At 45.2% G+C, this 17,746-nt stretch overlaps 1 protein-coding gene across 1 annotated transcript in view; it reads left to right on the top strand.

The window, feature by feature from the left end:
* The first annotated feature begins 3,488 nt into the window (after positions 1-3,488).
* C1QTNF12 (C1q and TNF related 12) overlaps positions 3,489-17,746 on the top strand; it is a 75,676-nt gene continuing 61,418 nt past the window's right edge. Inside the window, exon 1 of the mRNA XM_044278268.1 lies at positions 3,489-4,570. Coding sequence (XP_044134203.1) covers positions 4,400-4,570 — 171 coding nt within the window. The 5' untranslated portion in view covers positions 3,489-4,399. The remainder of the gene's footprint in view (positions 4,571-17,746) is intronic.

The raw sequence follows: 17,746 nt of genomic DNA, 5'->3' as shown, positions 1-17,746 counted from the left end.
ATATGAAACACAGAGAGCACACACAGAGGGCACAGGGAGCGGGCACAAGGATCACACACAGGGAGCACACAGAGGGGGCATAGGGAGCTTACACAGCGGCTACAGAGGAGCGCACTCAGAGGGGGCCGAGGGAGCTCACACAGTGGGCACAGGGATCACACAGGAGGCACAGGGAGCACACACAGAGGGGGCACAGGAAGGGCACACAGGGAGCGCACACAGTGGGCACAGGGAGCAACACAGGAGGTACAGGGAGCTCACAAGGGGGGCACAGGGAGCGCACACATGGAGCACACAGGGGGCACAGGGATCGGGCACAGGGAGCAACACAGGAGGTACAGGGAGCACATAGGAGAGGGCACAGGAAGCACATAGGAGGGGGACTTACCAGCTGGAGAGGGAACAGGCCGGGTGCTTTGATAAGAGGGTCCTGGGAGCCCCCTGCAGTCCAGGAGCTGAGGTCAGAGTCTGGGGGTCGGATGCAGAAGAAGGCCCAGCCATCCCAGTATGAAGTTTAGGCCTACAGCTTGGAGCAAGTGCAGGCAATGGATGGGGCGGAGCTTAGTTAACTCCACCCACAAAGAACGTCGGCCGGTCTGTGGCATCACTCACCATTGTGGATAATGCAGCATGCTGGGCTGTCACTGAGGTCTGGGCGACTGTTCTTACATGGACCGCTGCAGCATGGTAAAGAGACACTGGGGAGCATGTGGAGGAGGAAAAAAAAGGAATTGAATAAAAAAAAAAAAATCTCCTATGCTGAGCCTACTTAAGTATCTAACAGCAGGGGTCCCCTTTTGGAAAGGGGGCCCTGGGCAATTGCCCTGTTTTCACCCCTCTAACGCCAGCCCTGCGTGTTGCTTTTTTTATATAACATTTTTACTTTGTGTTTTCTTACAATGGATTTTTTTATATTGATCAACATAGTTTCCAGTTTCAAAAATGAATAGATTGATTAAAATGCCACAGAAAACGCAATAAAACATTAAAACACACTTTTTGTAAAATAAAAAAATGGCACCAAAGTGCCATAAGAATGTCAAATGCGAAATAAAAAATGTATGTGGCATTATATGTATATTGTGTGTGTGTATATATATATATATATATATATATATTTTTTTTTTTTTTACATTAAAACATCAAAATATATGAAGCCTTGAGGGCTGCCACACTGTATTTTTTTTTTCTAACTTTTTTTTGTTTTTGCTAGTTGTCATAAAGCCACCAAAAAAAATCAGTGGCTCACATTTACTAATGCACCTATACCATGGTATTTGGCTCTGTTGGAGTGGTATAATGTGCCACAATATGGTATTGCTTGCCTCGCCTGCTTGTGTTGGCCCTGACTTCCATCAATTTGGACCAGACTACAAAACAGGGCCACTTTAAGTTCCAAGTCCGCCCCTGAAAGTAGTTATCCCATGACTAATGCAAAAAATGAAAATCACATATATAGTGTGATGACAATCTCTATCTAACAAAGCTGGAATCAGCCCTATACCTCACATGGATTCAGAGATCTCCACATTCATTGTTCTGCTAGATTTATATCAAGCTGGCCGCTCAAGAGGAGTGTCTTTTCTGCTGCAGATAAGGGTGTGTGTCCATGCTCTCCCTATCACAGCTCAGGAGGCGTGTCCATGCTCTCCCTATCACAGCTCAGGAGGCGTGTCCATGCTCTCCCTATCACAGCTCAGGAGGCGTGTCCATGCTCTCCCTATCACAGCTCAGGAGGTGGGTCCCTGCTCTCCCTATCACAGCTCAGGGGGCGTGTCCATGCTCTCCCTATCACAACTCAGGAGGCGTGTCCATGCTCTCCCTATCACAGCTCAGGAGGCGTGTCCATGCTCTCCCTATTACAGCTCAGGAGGCGTGTCCATGCTCTCCCTATCACAACTCAGGAGGCGTGTCCATGCTCTCCCTATCACAGCTCAGGAGGCAGCTGAAGGATGAAACTGAGCATGTGCGGCCATCTCAGTGAGCCGGACAAAGAAATAAGAAAAAAATAAACAGAAGGTGTTGCTATACAGATACATTTTATTGAATATATCAGTCGCTTTGCTACATTTTTAATTACATGCAATTACAAAAGTATTAGATCCAGTTGCTGATTTGAAAACTGGATAATATTTTCATGGGAACAACCCCTTTAATGGTATGTATCATTATTTTATGCTTTTAATATGTTAATGCCCTGTAATCTGCCATCTGATCTCTGTATGGATCAGTCAAGCTTAATTATCCTGACTCAGCCCCTACAGGAAGTTAGGTGTGGGATTTATGTCTGCCCCTCACTCTAGTCTAGAGTTAGCAGAGGAAGTGAGATGTTGTGCAGATTTAGACACGGTCTTGACCACCTAAATCTCAATCCTGTACCCCTTCAGTTAGGAATTACAACCAGCATTGCAAGAGTAATGTTGTCAGCCTTAGATTCTGAAGAGAGAGGGAAGATAGAGAGGAAGGAGTACTACAATTCAGATTCTTGCTCAAATCCATATATTGCTGTCTGGGAATATTTGCACTGTAAATAATTTGGAAATGTGTTTAGATACCATTGGATGTACTACAACTCCCATTCTGCACTCAAGTAAAGAGAGACATTTATTTTCCTACAACTGACCTGGTTACTGACTCCAGCATCATACACCGGTCACTACACCTACATGCCCTGCCTTGCATCCATACAAAACAAGAACAACAAGGGCACCCCAACAACCTGGCTGGAGTCCCAATATCATGTTGTGCCGGGAGGGAAGAAAGGGTGTGTCCTTCTATTCCTGCCCTGGCCTTAGGGAGCGTCAGTGTGAGGATTGCCACTGTGAATAAGTATTGCAGCCAAGTGATCCGCTCCTCCTGGGCTTGCGGCATATCCCTGCACCATATTTATTATCCAGCCTGAGCCCCTCTGATAAATCTGGAGAGGCTAAACAGTCTGTTTACGCTTGCGCCATCTATAGGATTAGTTAATCTGTCCTAGTGTCTGCATGACGCTTTATATGCTACTGTACTGTACTCAGTGCCTTTCATTTGCAAAAAATAAAAAAATGCAGCAAAAAACACAGCATTTTTGCAAAACAGACGTAGCGCGACACCAGCTTTACTCAGATTTTCATATTTCAATTCTAAGGTCTCTTGAAAAAAATTGCTAATTGCGGGTTTCCCCACTGTTTGGAGCCTCATCCATCAGCTGTGATGGAACTCAGCAGCAAGTGTTCAGTTGCTCCACAGCGCCACCGCGGTGGAAATGCAGCTTGCACACCTCTTTGCTTGCAAGTTAAAACATATTGCAGCATCAATATTTTAAGGGTTAATATGAAACATTTCCCACATTGCGTTTTTGTCATATTCAGTCTTTTCCCCTGGGGTTAAAGAAAAAGTTTTTATGGGTCATTAAAATGTGATTAACATCTCTGTGGAGAAGGGCTGAACTGCTTATCAGCTCCACTTTAATAGGGCTGTTAAAAATACTAGGATTGACAGATGAGCAGGGTGAGTTCCCTCCCTCTCCTTCAAGTAGCAGCTACAGGAAAGAAGGATATATTTGGTGAAATGAGCAGCCCGGAGAGCAACTGCCAATTTGCAGCTGGGGAGAGACAGAGTGAGAGAGAAATTGAGACAGGACTGGGACACAGAAAGAAGGAATAAACCATCATTCTGAACAATCAGAATCACAGGGAGAAATTTCTACAGGACTTTTCCCCCACAATTTTTACCTATTTTTGAGCCTTTTTTTTTAACCCAGTGAGCCAAGAGCAGATATTTAGACTTCTGCATGTTATCATGATTTATCTGTGAAAGGACACAACTTTTATTTTTAAGAATTAATGCTCAGCAGAAGTGTGAGGCGGCTGCCAACGAGTAGTGTTTTGTGGAGACACTTCATCAGATTCTGAATTTTATCCTAAAGGTTGCATCAAGTCAAGCAGAAGACATCAGGTTGTCGGCTTACAGTAACAGAGGAGAATGACTACTGATCATCAGAGTTTCCGTTTCCTATTGTCCACCTAATGGGTCCACTCATTGATCATCATTACCAAGGAAGGTCTAAACCGATGGGGCTTTTTGCTGGCAGATGTGGGCTCAGATGTCACCCTGATCCCTTTAATGTTACAGACTTCATAGTTGAGTGATTTTTAATTATACTGTTTGGACTTTTGAAGAAATTGATGGGAGAACATTTGCTTTCACCTTCTCACCTACTTGTCATGTGTAAAAAGTCCTGGCGGAGTTAAGTAGATTGATGCTTTATCTTGACCCTTTTTGTCTTGGCAAGTGCTTATCTACACTGAAGGATCACTTTCCACTTGTTTTATTCCTCTCAGCATCTTCTTGAAGGTACTTGGAGCTTTCCACAGTTTAACTTTGTAAACTCTGAAGGATATATTCACCAGGCATAATGAGGTGTTGGGTATGGCTCCTGGTGGCCACACTACTGTGCCAGCAACTTGCAATTTTCCCGGTCCTGGCAGCTAAAAAAGAACGTAAAAGGGGAAAAGATCTACATCAGTTCATTGATCCTTTTAATGTTACACTGTCCAACAGTGAGGAGGTACATGAACTTGACAAGGTATGTGAGCCATGCATAGACACCTCCACTGCCTCTTACCTTCTACGCAAGTCACTTCGCATCATCCTTACAAAATCACTTATTTTCATGTGATTTATTTTACTGCTCGAGTGTTCCAGGCATGTTTGGTGCTAAAATGACCTCAAACAATGGGGAAGTTCAGGAATAGGTTTAGTTAGAACCTAGAATGTCATAGAAAACTCGTAGGAGAAAATTCAGAGATGACTTCATGATCATTCATGAAGCTATGGGTTGGAGAGATGTTCACTGATAGCTACCTTAATTTTTTTTTATTCTTTATTCTAATTATAGTCTTTGCCCTGTTTAATTATAATATGGTAGAATGACCTCTTTAGGTTAGGTTGTAAAAGTTCAACCAGACCTTACAAAAATACTTCCATTATAGAAAATGTGAATATATCTCATTGTCTCTAATTGTAAAACTGTACTTATACAGTATATGTGTGGTTATGCATTTATATATATGGGGTAACCCATAGTAAATACATTGTAATCTACATTATGCTAAAGATACACCTGGGGGAATGTGGGAAGGTTTTATGGGTAGGTTGAAAGAATGAAATGAATCTGCTGTTATTTTGAAAGTATATTGGACTACTAATAGAGACATGGTCACCTCTCATAAGTACATTTTACTGTTTGTTATTAGGCAGTGTGAGATAAATAAAATATATAACGACCATTACTTCAGTAACTTTTAGATATATTCCCAAGTTTTACTGATTTGGGCCAACTTCTCTATATCAGAAGGAACAAGTAAGGCTGGCACCTGATCCTTACATTTGAAAGAGTTGTGTAGAACACAAGATCTTCTGTGTAGGGTCATGGCCATTTAAAGTCAAAGAAATGTACGTGAAATGACTTGATATATTGTTTGCTATATCTTCAGAATGAATGGGCGACACTGTCAAGAGGAGTAGGATTTCTTGAGAGAGTCTCGGTTTGGCTGTGAAGAGGTAGAGATGAGCAATTGAGCGTAAGCTGTTGAGATAATGAGGGTGAGCGTCTGGAATGAAAGAGATGCATTTCAGGAAGAGAGAGGTGTTTACGTTGTGGGCGGCACTGGAATGTAGTGGAAATATTGGACTCAGGCATGTTGGTTGCGTTGGGACCAGAGAAATGGGTTGCCAACATGAAGTGGTAAATAAAATGTACACAGGAGACAGATGATGGGGCTGGGACGAGTTGAGCACAAGATGGAAATATATATAGACAGAAATAACTGGGAGGCAGTTAGATAAGAATGTTCTGCAGAAATAACCCATAGGCATCCACATAAAGGAAGCACGTATGCCGAGGAGTGATGTCATGAAATACCTGCTGTATGCATGGATTATACAGAATATAGAAGTGAATGAAGGGCTACTAGAGATGGGGGAGAGGGATTGCAAATATTGTAATAATAAGGTGCAACTCGGGGGGTGAAATCTGTGGAAAATCCACAACACAATCGATGACAGATTTAACATGTGCAGATTTTGCTCAGATTTGGTGCAGTGGAAGTAATTCTGCTGCAGAAAACTGGTGCATACCCCTAGGGTACGACCACATGTTCAGGTTTCTGGAGGCAGTTTTGGAAGCTAAAACCAGGAGTGAATTGAAAAAAGAGGAGTCCTATCCGTCCTTTATACTTTTTCTCCTTTTATGATTCACCCCTGATTTGGGCTTTCAAAAATGCAGGAAACCTGACTGTGTGGCCATACCCCCATAGTAGAAAAATACTTGGTGCCACTTATCAGGGTATTAAATGCCACAAACCATCTGTACCATGTACATTGCTTACATCTCAGCAATAATTTTGGCAGTTTTGTACTATAAATTATAATAAATGTATCTGTCTGAGGGAGCTTTGTCCCCTTCTGCAAAATGTGGCTTTTTGTACGCCAGAAAATTGACGTACAGCATTGATAGTCATCACACACACCATGCACACAATTATCTAGTACAAACAAAACACAATGGGACAGATTTACTAACGTGTCTGCGGCAAAAATCTGTCTAAAAAAGTGGTGAAATCTGGCGCATCTATGGTTTCTACACTTTTTCTTGCATGCGAGACAAGGGGCGGGACTTATCAGAAATGGGCAGGGCCTAAGATGCACCGTTCGACAACAAAATTGCGCCACAAATTCACACTAACGGCAGGAGTTCCGGTGTTCTAACAAAAATCCTTACTTCATGAAAATACCTTATCCCTCGTGACTTCCGGGGGTGTGCGCCTCAACCCCCAGGGGTGTGCGCTTCAGCGCAAGCGCACTACCATGGTACGGGTAAGGTAAAATTACAGGAGCGCTGACTAATGGACACCGTGCGTGCGCCCTCAGGGCTAAGATCTGACAGTCTTTTCTCCTTACCCTCACACTGCGCACGTGCGGATTGTGAAATCTCCTTACCCTCACAAGGGTTAGGGGTTAGGGTTAAGGGTTAGGATTAGGGTTATGCCCCCCAATATGCTTCACCCACCACCCACCCCCCGGATGGCAAAAGGAGATTTCACAATCCGCGCATGCGCAGTGTGAGGGTAAGGAGAAAAGACCGTCAGATCTCCTTACCCCTGAGGGCACATGCGCAGTGTCCGTGAGTCAGTGCTCCCTGCAATTTTACCTTACCCGTGTCGTGGTAGTGCGCTTGCACTGAAGCGTACACCCCCGGAAGTTGAGGTACAGAACCCCGGAAGTCACGAGGGGTAATGTATTTTCACGAAGTAAGGATTTTTGTTAGGACACCGGCAGAGATCAGCCGACCGCAGCTCTCTGAATCCAGCATTGCCAGAAGGTACCAGAATGCCTGCCAGCCCCATTAACTATAATGGGGTCCAATGGAGATACCCGGCAAATATGCACACAGTGGTTTTTGTCCCAGCAATGTCCGCCAGACCTGCTGGCCAGAACACCCAACTGCAGGTCTGAAAGAAGCCTGTTATCACTCCACACCCTTGGCACTAGGTTCCATGTCTCTGGGGTCATAGCAGTGGTTATTTGCTACTTTTCGCAGATCATTGACCTCTTAACACATGGCAGCAGCTACAGTAGCCACTGTAATTACTGTAATTCCTGCCCGTGACACCTTTTGACCATGGACCACACAGTCTTTAGGCCAATGTAATCTTTAGTTAGGCACTGTCAACTTAAAAAGCTCGCAGCTCAGAAGAACACAGTATGGCAGCACTGGTAAACTACTGCACGTTCCGGTATGGCTCACACTTATAGAATAGTGCTGTCAATCTGAGGACTTAATAATAGTAAAAAATGATGGACTCAGGAGGAGGAAGGAACCAAAATGGCCACCAGCACGAGTCTCTTATACTCAGAAGAAGGTTGTGCAGTTCCAAGGAGTTTTTAAAGGGCATTTTTAAGGAGTCTGGATTGCCATTTTTTATTTTCCTACTGCCCCCCGTTTCACCGCTGTGATATACACAGTCCAGACTGCTGTGCTAACATAATGGAGAGGACTCCTGTGTGCATGGACAGCAGTCCTGACAGTGTACTTCAGTACAGCCTTAAAGAGCAGATTTGTCCCTATGACACTGGCTGACCTGTTACATGTGCACTTGGCAGCTGAAGACATCTGTGTTGGTCCCATGTCCATATGTGTCCGCATTGCTGAGAAACATGATGTTTTAATATATGCAAATGAGCCTCTGGGAGCAACGGGGGCGTTACCATTACACCTAGAGGCTCAGCAATCTCTGCAACTGCTGCTCCCTCTGCACTTTCATTGATAGGACCAGGTAGTGAAAGCATCATCACGCCTGCCCGGCCTGGTTATTCAAAATGCAAATGAGCCTCTAGGAGCAACTGGGGCGCTGCCATTGCAGAGAGAGCTGAGCCCATTGCTACTAGAGGCTCATTTGCATGTATTTAAGCATCATTTTTCTCAGCATTGCGGCCACATATGAACATGGGAGCAACACAGATGCCTTCAGATGCCAAGCACACATGGAACAGGTCAGCCAGTGTCATAGGTACAAATCTGCTGACAGATGCCCTTTAAAGCTGTAATGAAGTATACTGTCAGGACTGCCGTGCATGTGCACAGGAGTCCTCTCCATTATGCTAGCACAGCTGACAGTGGCGGAACAGGGGACAGTAGGGGGAAAAAAATGGCGATCCAGACTACTTATATGTACTCAGGGCCGTCTTTACCAAGGGGCAAAAGGGGCAGCTGCCCTGGGCTTAGTTGCTCCTGGGGGGCCCAAGGCAGCTGCCTCTTGAGCCCTGCTAGCTACTGCCCCGGGTGTCAGGCTGTTGGCTACACAGGCATCATGATCGTACTGTGTTAATGATCTTAATTCTAGGACCTTAATGAGTTTTGCTCTAGGACCTTAATGACATCATTACCATGTGACCAGTAACCTAGCAATTACTGGTCACATGGCTATGAAGTCATCACAGGTCCTATCAGGAGTGTTGCAAAAGTTAACTGTGGAGCTTTTTTGTGTAAAGATTACATCAGAAAAAGGTGACAGGGGCTGTTATGTTAATATACTGTAAACCACTGTATAGTGGGGTGCTGTATACTGTGTGGTGGGCTGTATATTGTGTGGTGGGCTGTATATTGTGTGGTGGGCTGTATACTGGGGGGGGGGGGTGGCCTGTATACTGTGTGGTGGGCTGTATACTGGGGGGGGGTGGCCTGTATACTGTGTGGTGGGCTGTATAGTGTGGGGGGCCTGTATAGTGTGGGGGGGGCCTGTATAGTGGGGGGGGGGGGAGTTCTATACTGCTGTACTGTATAGTGTGGGGGGCTGTATCGTGTATAGTTTGGGGTGCTGTATACAGTGAGGTGTTGTATACCGTGAGGTGCTGTATACTGTGGGCTGCTATACTGCTCTACTATATACTGTGGGGTACTGTATAGTGTGGGGTGCTAAACTGCATATTGTGTGGTGCTGTATACTATAGGGTGCTATACTGCATACTGTGGGGTGCTGGGGTGCACTGTAATGCTAGGGTGAGCCGAGCCCTGGTCTCCTTCCTGCAGAGCGGTGTCCACTTCCAGCCCAGAACACTGATCCTGAGCCGCTGAAGTCTTCAGAACTGGAAGTATTTACAGTCATTCACTGGACTCTACCAGATGTGTGGATTTTTTGTGTGTGTGTTGTGGTGGAGGGCGTGATTGCCTGCTAAGGTGTGGGAAGGCGGGATCCAGGGGGCCCAAGTAAATTTTTGCCCAGGGTCCAATCAATATTAAAGACGGCCCTGTATGTACTGCATATAATAGTCCAGAATCATGGTGACAGGTTTTTATAGTGTTGGAGATAAAATATCCACTTTGGAAAATACCTTCTTGTTAGATAGGATTGGTGATAATGAACTGATCACATCATTTCCCACATCTGGGACCTTATTTTGTGTGGAAACCCAAGAAAATCCCTGCAGTATCACCACATGGGGAAAAAAGGTATTACAAGACCTTAATAGATTTCAGTGGACTGTCTGTATAAGGGCTCGTTCACAGGAACGTATGGGTTCCGTTGCCAAATTGCGGACCGCATATGCGGATCCGCAATAAACGGACACCGTGTGCAAATCCGGAGCAATGCGGAACGGAAGCACGGAACGGAAACCCACGGAAGCACTATGGCGTGTTCTGTGGGGTTCTGTTCCGTACTTCTGTTCCGCACAAAGCTAGAACATGTACTATCTTTTTGCGGAACGGATGGATGCGGACCCATTCAAGTTGAATGGGTCTGGATCCATCCCGGAGGCCCCACGAACGTTCTCCGTGCATTGCGGACCGCAAATTGTGGCCCCGATGCACGGAACGGAACCCATGCGTTTGTGTGAACAAGCCCTAATATGCAGACATGCTATCGTAGGTCCTCCAGAGAGAGAGAGAGAAGCTCCTTCTATTGAATAATAGATAAGGGCAGTGACTGGTGGACCCCTCTGATAAGGCATTTGAAATTGGTTCTTTTTAACCAGACAACCTCTATAAATGCTGCCACTGAGTAAATTATCATCCAGCTAATGGCTTCTTTATACTTGTCCTAAATGATGTATCTACAGATAGAAGAATTCTCCACTTAATTACTGTTATTTGTTTCAAAGATGCACAAATACTTTTTTTTATAACTGTCCGAGGAACTTGTGGATCTCTGCTACTGGACAACTACTCCCAGTATGATCTGTCAATCACAGGTAGAACACAATAAAGCGGGGGGAGTGGATATCACTGTCACCAGCTGCCACCAGTCACTTCTGGAAACACCTAATGTAATACAAGATCAAAACAATGAAAATGATCTCTTCACATCATAGGAAATAAGGAAACAAATAATCCCATTTCTTGACTATTTAAAAATAGATAGTGTATAAAATACCAGGAAATTATCAACTCACAGCTCTAGCTTTAAAGAGGACCTTTCATCAGTTTTGACATAGGCTAATTAGGGTATTACCTTGTAGGGCGGCCCCCACTGATGCCAAGGGTGTTTTTGTTTTTTAAGCCAGCCCCCCCTCGCTCCTTCTCCCTGGATGTGAGCTGTCCTTTTTGATTGAATCGCGCTCACAGCCAGGGAGGAGACGCCCACAGAAAAAGACTGCGTCTCATCCCCGTTGCAATGTTACAGCTCTTTACAATACAGTGCGCCAAAATATCGGGGGCCACAGCGGACGAACGGTAAGGGGGGGGGGTGGGGTTAAAACAAAAAAAAACACTTATGGCATCAGTGGGGGCCACCCTACAAGGTAATACCATAATTAGCCTATGTCGAAACTGATAAAAGGTCTTCTTTAAAAAAAAGTCTGCAATTATCAAATACCTGATGTTCCACAGCCTAAGGCTACATGCACACGACCGTGACGTTTTTTGCGGTCCGCAAACCGCGGATCTGCAAAAAACGGAAGCCGCCAGTGTGCCTTCCGCAATTTGCAGAGCTGAACAGGCGGCCCATTGTAGAAATGTCTATTCTTGTCCGCAAAACGGACAAGAATAGGACATGCTATATTTTTTTTGCGGGGCCACAGAACGGTGCAACAGATGCGGACAGCACACGGAGTGCTGTCCGCATCTTTTACGGCCCCATTGAAGTGAATGGGTCCGCACCCGAGCCGCCAAAACTGCTAACAATGACAGACATGAGGTGCAGCTGCAGATAGTAGCACTGTATATAGTGTACATGTTCTACTCCTCAATACCCCACTATTGCATAGGTGGGCAGCTAACTGAAAGCAAAGTCACATGATAGTTTTGAGGGTCACAAGACATGTATAGTGCCACAAAACATGCTGGTTAATATAGCGATAGAGTTCAGTATGCAGAGATGAATGCTCCCACAATGAAAGCACTTACTGCCCAATACCTTTCCACTAACTCCCACTTGTCCCTACCTGGTGCAATCGCCTCATTGGCAGTGCACCCCTGGACAGGAGCTGAGCGGACCCCATTAACTTCTATGGGAGAGTCTTCTAGGCATGGGGGGAGTAGACAAGCTGTGATATCACCTATTGTGAATATGCTAATCCTGCCTGTAATGATAAGAAGATGACTACAGTCCAAGAAGTGGCACCTATTATTAGACTTAGAGGCCAGTCTTAAATCTACAGGATTTGCAGAATTATAGGATTTTTTCCGAAATATACAGTTTATAGTGACATGGAAAATTAAATACACCACCACCAAAAAATTTTAAAAATGTGTTTAACAAAAAACTTGATGTAAAGAATTGGTTATTATTTTTTGATGCCACGTTCCCTTTAAGCAGACATATTGTTCGTCAAGATCAATGACCCCCGCTGTGATGTGAGTACAGGCTGTGCTCTCCATGATTTGGAACACTTTCGAGCGCTGCGATCCACTGGCACATGTAAAGTGTCTGTATACACGAGGGCTCGGAGACAAGGCATGTCAGACAAAATATTTAAATTAACTTGATAGTATTTACTCCTATTGGTAAATTATATGCGTTGTGATCCTGAGCCTGAGATTGAGAAGAAAAAGCATAACAATAACGAGTGTTGGGCTAATGCACTGTATAAATATTATTGCCTAGAAGAATTTTTGGAGAAGGAAAGCTGATCGCAGCCATTGTTTACCAAGAAACACTGTCCAGGGTGGGGATTGAAACTGCACAATGTATATTTTTACTTTCCAGACAGGTGTCAATGAGGATTATTCTGGATTATTATTCTGCAGAGATAAAGTCAGCGAATAGTGCCCAAGGATTCCCAGGAAGGATTCTGAGAGAGGAGTGTGGACACAACAATGGTTAGGAATAGGATTAGGAAGTTGCAGGATGAAAGAGTCCGGAGTGAGAGAAGTGATTGTGAAGTGTGTTAAGAAAATAAGATCTTCATCAACTCGAAATACTCTTCTGAGTGATGTGTGAGTCTCAGCAATTACAACAATGAAGACAGAACCTTGCGTCTTTGACCTGTTAAGTGACCACAGGGTAGGAAGAGCTTTGATCTCCACCCCAGGGGTAGGACGTGGCAGTGTGTGAAAGACAGGGGGCTACACTGGACTGGAAGCCACTGAGGTGACCAAGCTCAATAATTGGTTACGGATGAGGAGCCCCTTTGATTTTCTCAGTGGCTGTGAGCTGTCTTCATATATGTGATTATTAATGATAGTGATGAATATTCTGCTGATATTACAGTACTAACAGTAATAACTCATAGGTTATCCATGCTGGACTAGTTACAACCATGTCTGTTTTAAAGTAAATTCACCAGAGAATAACATATTTTCTTAGAACACTATGTAGTTCTGTACCGTTGTTATTCCCCCTGAAAAGGTATGAACGTCTACTGGGAGTTACCATTCCCCTAGTCAATAGAGCAGGTCTTTACACGTCTCACAATTGTGGAAGAGACCTGCCCATTGACATAGATATTGTAGCCCCTATTTGTCAAGTTATTCGTACATTTCCAGGAGGAATAGAACAAGAAAGGCAAACTCTATAGTTCTATGAAAATGTGCTTTTGCATTGTTAAGAAATGCAGGAATTTAATAAAACAGGTCAGACATCATATAGTCCATGACAGTCTCTTTCTAACAAAGCTAGAACCAGCCCTGTACCTCACATGGATCCAGAGATCTCCACATTCATTGCTCCAAAGGCTGTAGTAGATGTATTTCAAGCTGGCAGCTCAGGGGCTGTGTCCTTTCTGCTGCCTATGATAGCTGCTGGAGGATGGAACTGAGCATTTGCATCCTCCTCAGTGAGGTGGACAGAGAAATTAGAAAAAGAGCAAACAGCAGGGGGTGCTATGCAGATAGACTTAATAGAATAACTCAGTGGCTATATAAAATTTTTAATTACATGCAGAGCTTTTTTTCTCAGAGAAAAGGTGGTGGAACTCACCCCCCCCCCTCCCCTGGCCATGCCCCTACCCACCCCTAGGACCGCCCCCTAAAACCACCCCTTTAGAGAACAGGGATGCAAGTAAAATTTGGTGGGGCTATAAAAGTCCAGCCCAGCAAAGAAACCCCCTAGATGGGGATGGCACTGTTAATGGGGGATCTGGGGATGGCACTGTTATGGGGTGGAGGGTCTGTGGATGGCACTGTTATGGGGGATCTGTGGATGGCATCCACAGATCCCCATCCTATAACAGTGCCATCCACAGACCCCCCCCCATCTTATAACAGTGCCATCCACAGACCCCCCCCTTAACAGTGCCATCCACAGACCCCCCCCCACCCCATAACAGTGCCACCCACAGACCCCCCCCACCCCATAACAGTGCCATCCACAGACCCCCCCACCACATAACAGTGCCATCCACAGATCCCCCACCCTATAACAGTGCCATCCACAGACCCCCCTATCCTATAACAGTGACATCCACAGACCCCCCCTTAACAGTGCCATCCACAGACCCCCCCACCCCATAACAGTGCCATCCACAGACCCCCCCACCCCATAACAGTGCCATCCACAGACCCCCCCACCCCATAACAGTGCCATCCACAGATCCCCCATCCTATAACAGTGCTATCCACAGACCCCCCCATCCTATAACAGTGCCATCCACAGACCCCCCCACCCCATAACAGTGCCATCCACAGACCCCCCACCCCATAACAGTGCCATCCACAGACCCCCCCACCCCATAACAGCGCCATCCACAGACCCCCCCTTAACAGTGTTATCCACAGACCCCCCCACCCCATAACAGTGCCATACACAGACCCCCCCACCCCATAACAGTGCCATCCACAGACCCCCCCTTAACAGTGTTATCCACAGACCCCCCCACCCCATAACAGTGCCATCCACAGACCCCCCCACCCCATAACAGTGTCATCCACAGACCCCCCATTGCCGCTCCAGTACAGTTATAAAATGTGTAATTCAATTAATAATGATTCCTGCTGCCCCCTCTGTAGTATAACATTCAATATATCCTACTCACAGGGCTACTGTTATATCGTAATGCAGGCCGGCCGGGCAGACGAGCGGCAGCGTGACTGACTGACGTCACGTGCCTGCGCCGCTTGCTTCATTCATAAAGTAGGCCGGGCAGGCACGTGACGTCAGTGAGTGACGCTGCCGGTCGTCTGCCCGGCCGGCCTGCATTACGATATAACAGTAGCCCTGTGAGTAGGATATATTGAATGTTATACTACAGAGGGGGCAGCAGGAATCATTATTAATTGAATTACACATTTTATAAGTGTACTGGAGCGGCGGGGCCGGAGCACAGTGAACGCACCGGCCCCCAGCTCCTCCTCCCAGTCCCTCCCCGCTGATACATCGCAGCCTGCGATGCTGGAGCATGGCAGGCTGCGATGTCAAAAGGTGGCGGAATGCCGTTCCGGTGCGTTCCGCCAGAAAAAAAGCCCTGATTACATGCAATTACAAAAGTATTCAGATCCTGGTGCTGGTTTGAAAACTAGAGTATTTTTCATGGGACAACCCCTTTAAGTGAAGTGAGAAAAAATGATGTGAAGGACTTGCTAAAACAGCATCTAAGGAAAGGTTCTTTGGTTACATCAGTGTGAAGGGATTTGCATCTCCACCAGTTCCATTCTTCCTTTGTATCAGTGCTTCTAAAATTTTAGACCCATCCAACTTATTTTACCTGTCCTCATTTTTGAAGGAAAGTAGCTTCCAAATGCAGGACTGAAGTCCAAATAATGCATTAGTCAGGTGGAAGTAAATGTATTTGCTTGAATGTGTTTGGGATGCAGCCTAAATATGTGTCTTAAAGGGTTCCTCCGGAACAGGATAGGTCATCAATATCAGATTGATAGGTGTCAGCTCAGTATTTGCAGGAACTCTAGTGCTGTGTAGTTGCTGTGCCTGTTTTTCTGTAGCACTACTCCCATCCACTACATAGTGGACATAGCTGTGTAGTTCCGGGGCCTGGTTCCAGAGCTCCTGCAAACAGCTTTGGTAATGCCAGGAGTCAGTCTCCTGCCAATCCAATATTGACCAGGATCGTGGTGCTAGCTGCTTACAAGTGGAGATAGAAGCTTTAGAAACCGAGTAGAAAATGAGAGTTGCGGCTATAAGCAGCTCTCACTTCACCCAGCTCTATTTCCAGATGTATTGTGGGTAGAACCACAATCCTGGTCTTGTTTTTAAGCTGAGATTGCTCATACATCTGGCTGATATACAGCCTGAGATACAGCCATCATTACACCTGAAGTGCCACCCTGCTACGATATAGGAGAAACGTCCTTGGCAGGGAAACATTAAGGCTGTATTGCACTGGTATATTTTCTGCCAGATGATCCCTAACAAATGTTTATAGTAACGCTCATTAGCAATCATCTGAAAGTGTAATACAGCCGCCGATTACCCGAAGAATGCTGTGGAGGAGATTACTGCATGTAATAGCAGCGGTCTCCTCCGCTAGCAAGCAGGCGATTGCCGGGAAGGAATTCTTCCTTCCCGACACTTGCCTGTAGGATCGCTAGGTCTAACATAGGTTTTAAAGTTGTTTTCCTATGATTTGACTACGACAAGTTATCAATGTCTGATCAATGGTGGTCCACCATGATGAGTAAAAAAGATGAACAGAATTGACAGAAGAAAAAAATAGCATGGTTCTTTTCTAGGGGGGGGGGGGGGGGGGGGTCTAACTTTCTTATCTCATGTCTACTCATTCTTGAGAACAGAGGAGATCACTTTGGTGAAATGTCTCAATCACTTATATGAAAAACATGTGGAAACCTCCTTTATGCTTCTTAAGCTGAGTGCAACATTACAAAAATAAGGCAGTTTCACTTTAACAGCACGTGCCGTATCTTCTGTGATGTCAGGAATCAAAGGGATATTTCAGCACAGGGCTGGAATTACCTGCTTACATTTCCTTTCATGCTTGAAAAGGCCACAAGAAGCTCAGATTGGACTTGAAGTGTCAATTTCAAAGTACAGTACTCTTGTATTACACAATCAAACAACTAATTTCAGGAGCTGATCTGCTGATAGGAGATTTGTATAAATCACAGAGCTCGGCTACAAATGCTCAATTCCCTGGTGTGAGATGATATTTGTCGCTTGGCTACAGTACAAACACAGATTTGGTGAGTCTAACAGACTGCACTAGTAAAAGGAGACGCATTATTCCCTGGTTCTTAGGATAAAAATAGCGGCGCTGACTTTTACATTACCAGACGAGGCTGAACACAAGACGAGATGTTTGAGTAAGTTATCTACATCTGTAATATATTGTGTGTCCCTGCACTCAATGATGTATCACCCACGCCTCCATTATAATATCCAGAGCTCGTCCATACACAATGTTAGGCCCCATGCACACGACAACAATGCAAAAAAAATAAAAAATAAAAATGCGGATCAGATATGGACCCATTCATTTCACTGGAGCTGCAAACAATGCGGACGGCACACCATGTGCTGTCGGCAGCCATTTGTCTGTTCCACTGGCCTGCAAAAAAGAACGTGTACTATTTTTGTCCGTTTTGCAGACAATAAAAGGCATTTTTAACATAGGGCAGGACACGCGAAAAGGGAAAATGTGAAACGCACACCGCTGGTATCTGTGTTTGGCGGATCTGCAATTTCTGGACAGCTGAGTGCATGGAGCCTTAGCCAAAGAATATACTTTATACAGTGACGACCAGTGTGCCCTCATAGGCAGTGCCAACCAGAGAGTACTTATAGACAGTGTCAGCCAGAAAGTGTTCCCAGAAATTGATCCTATTTATTACTGCCAGCCACAGATTGCCCTAAAA

Source organism: Bufo gargarizans, chromosome 2 (assembly GCF_014858855.1).
Source record: "Bufo gargarizans isolate SCDJY-AF-19 chromosome 2, ASM1485885v1, whole genome shotgun sequence".
NCBI lineage: Eukaryota > Metazoa > Chordata > Amphibia > Anura > Bufonidae > Bufo > Bufo gargarizans.
The sequence above is the reverse complement of the archived record's forward strand: the minus strand, read 5'-3'. Positions and strand labels throughout refer to the sequence as shown.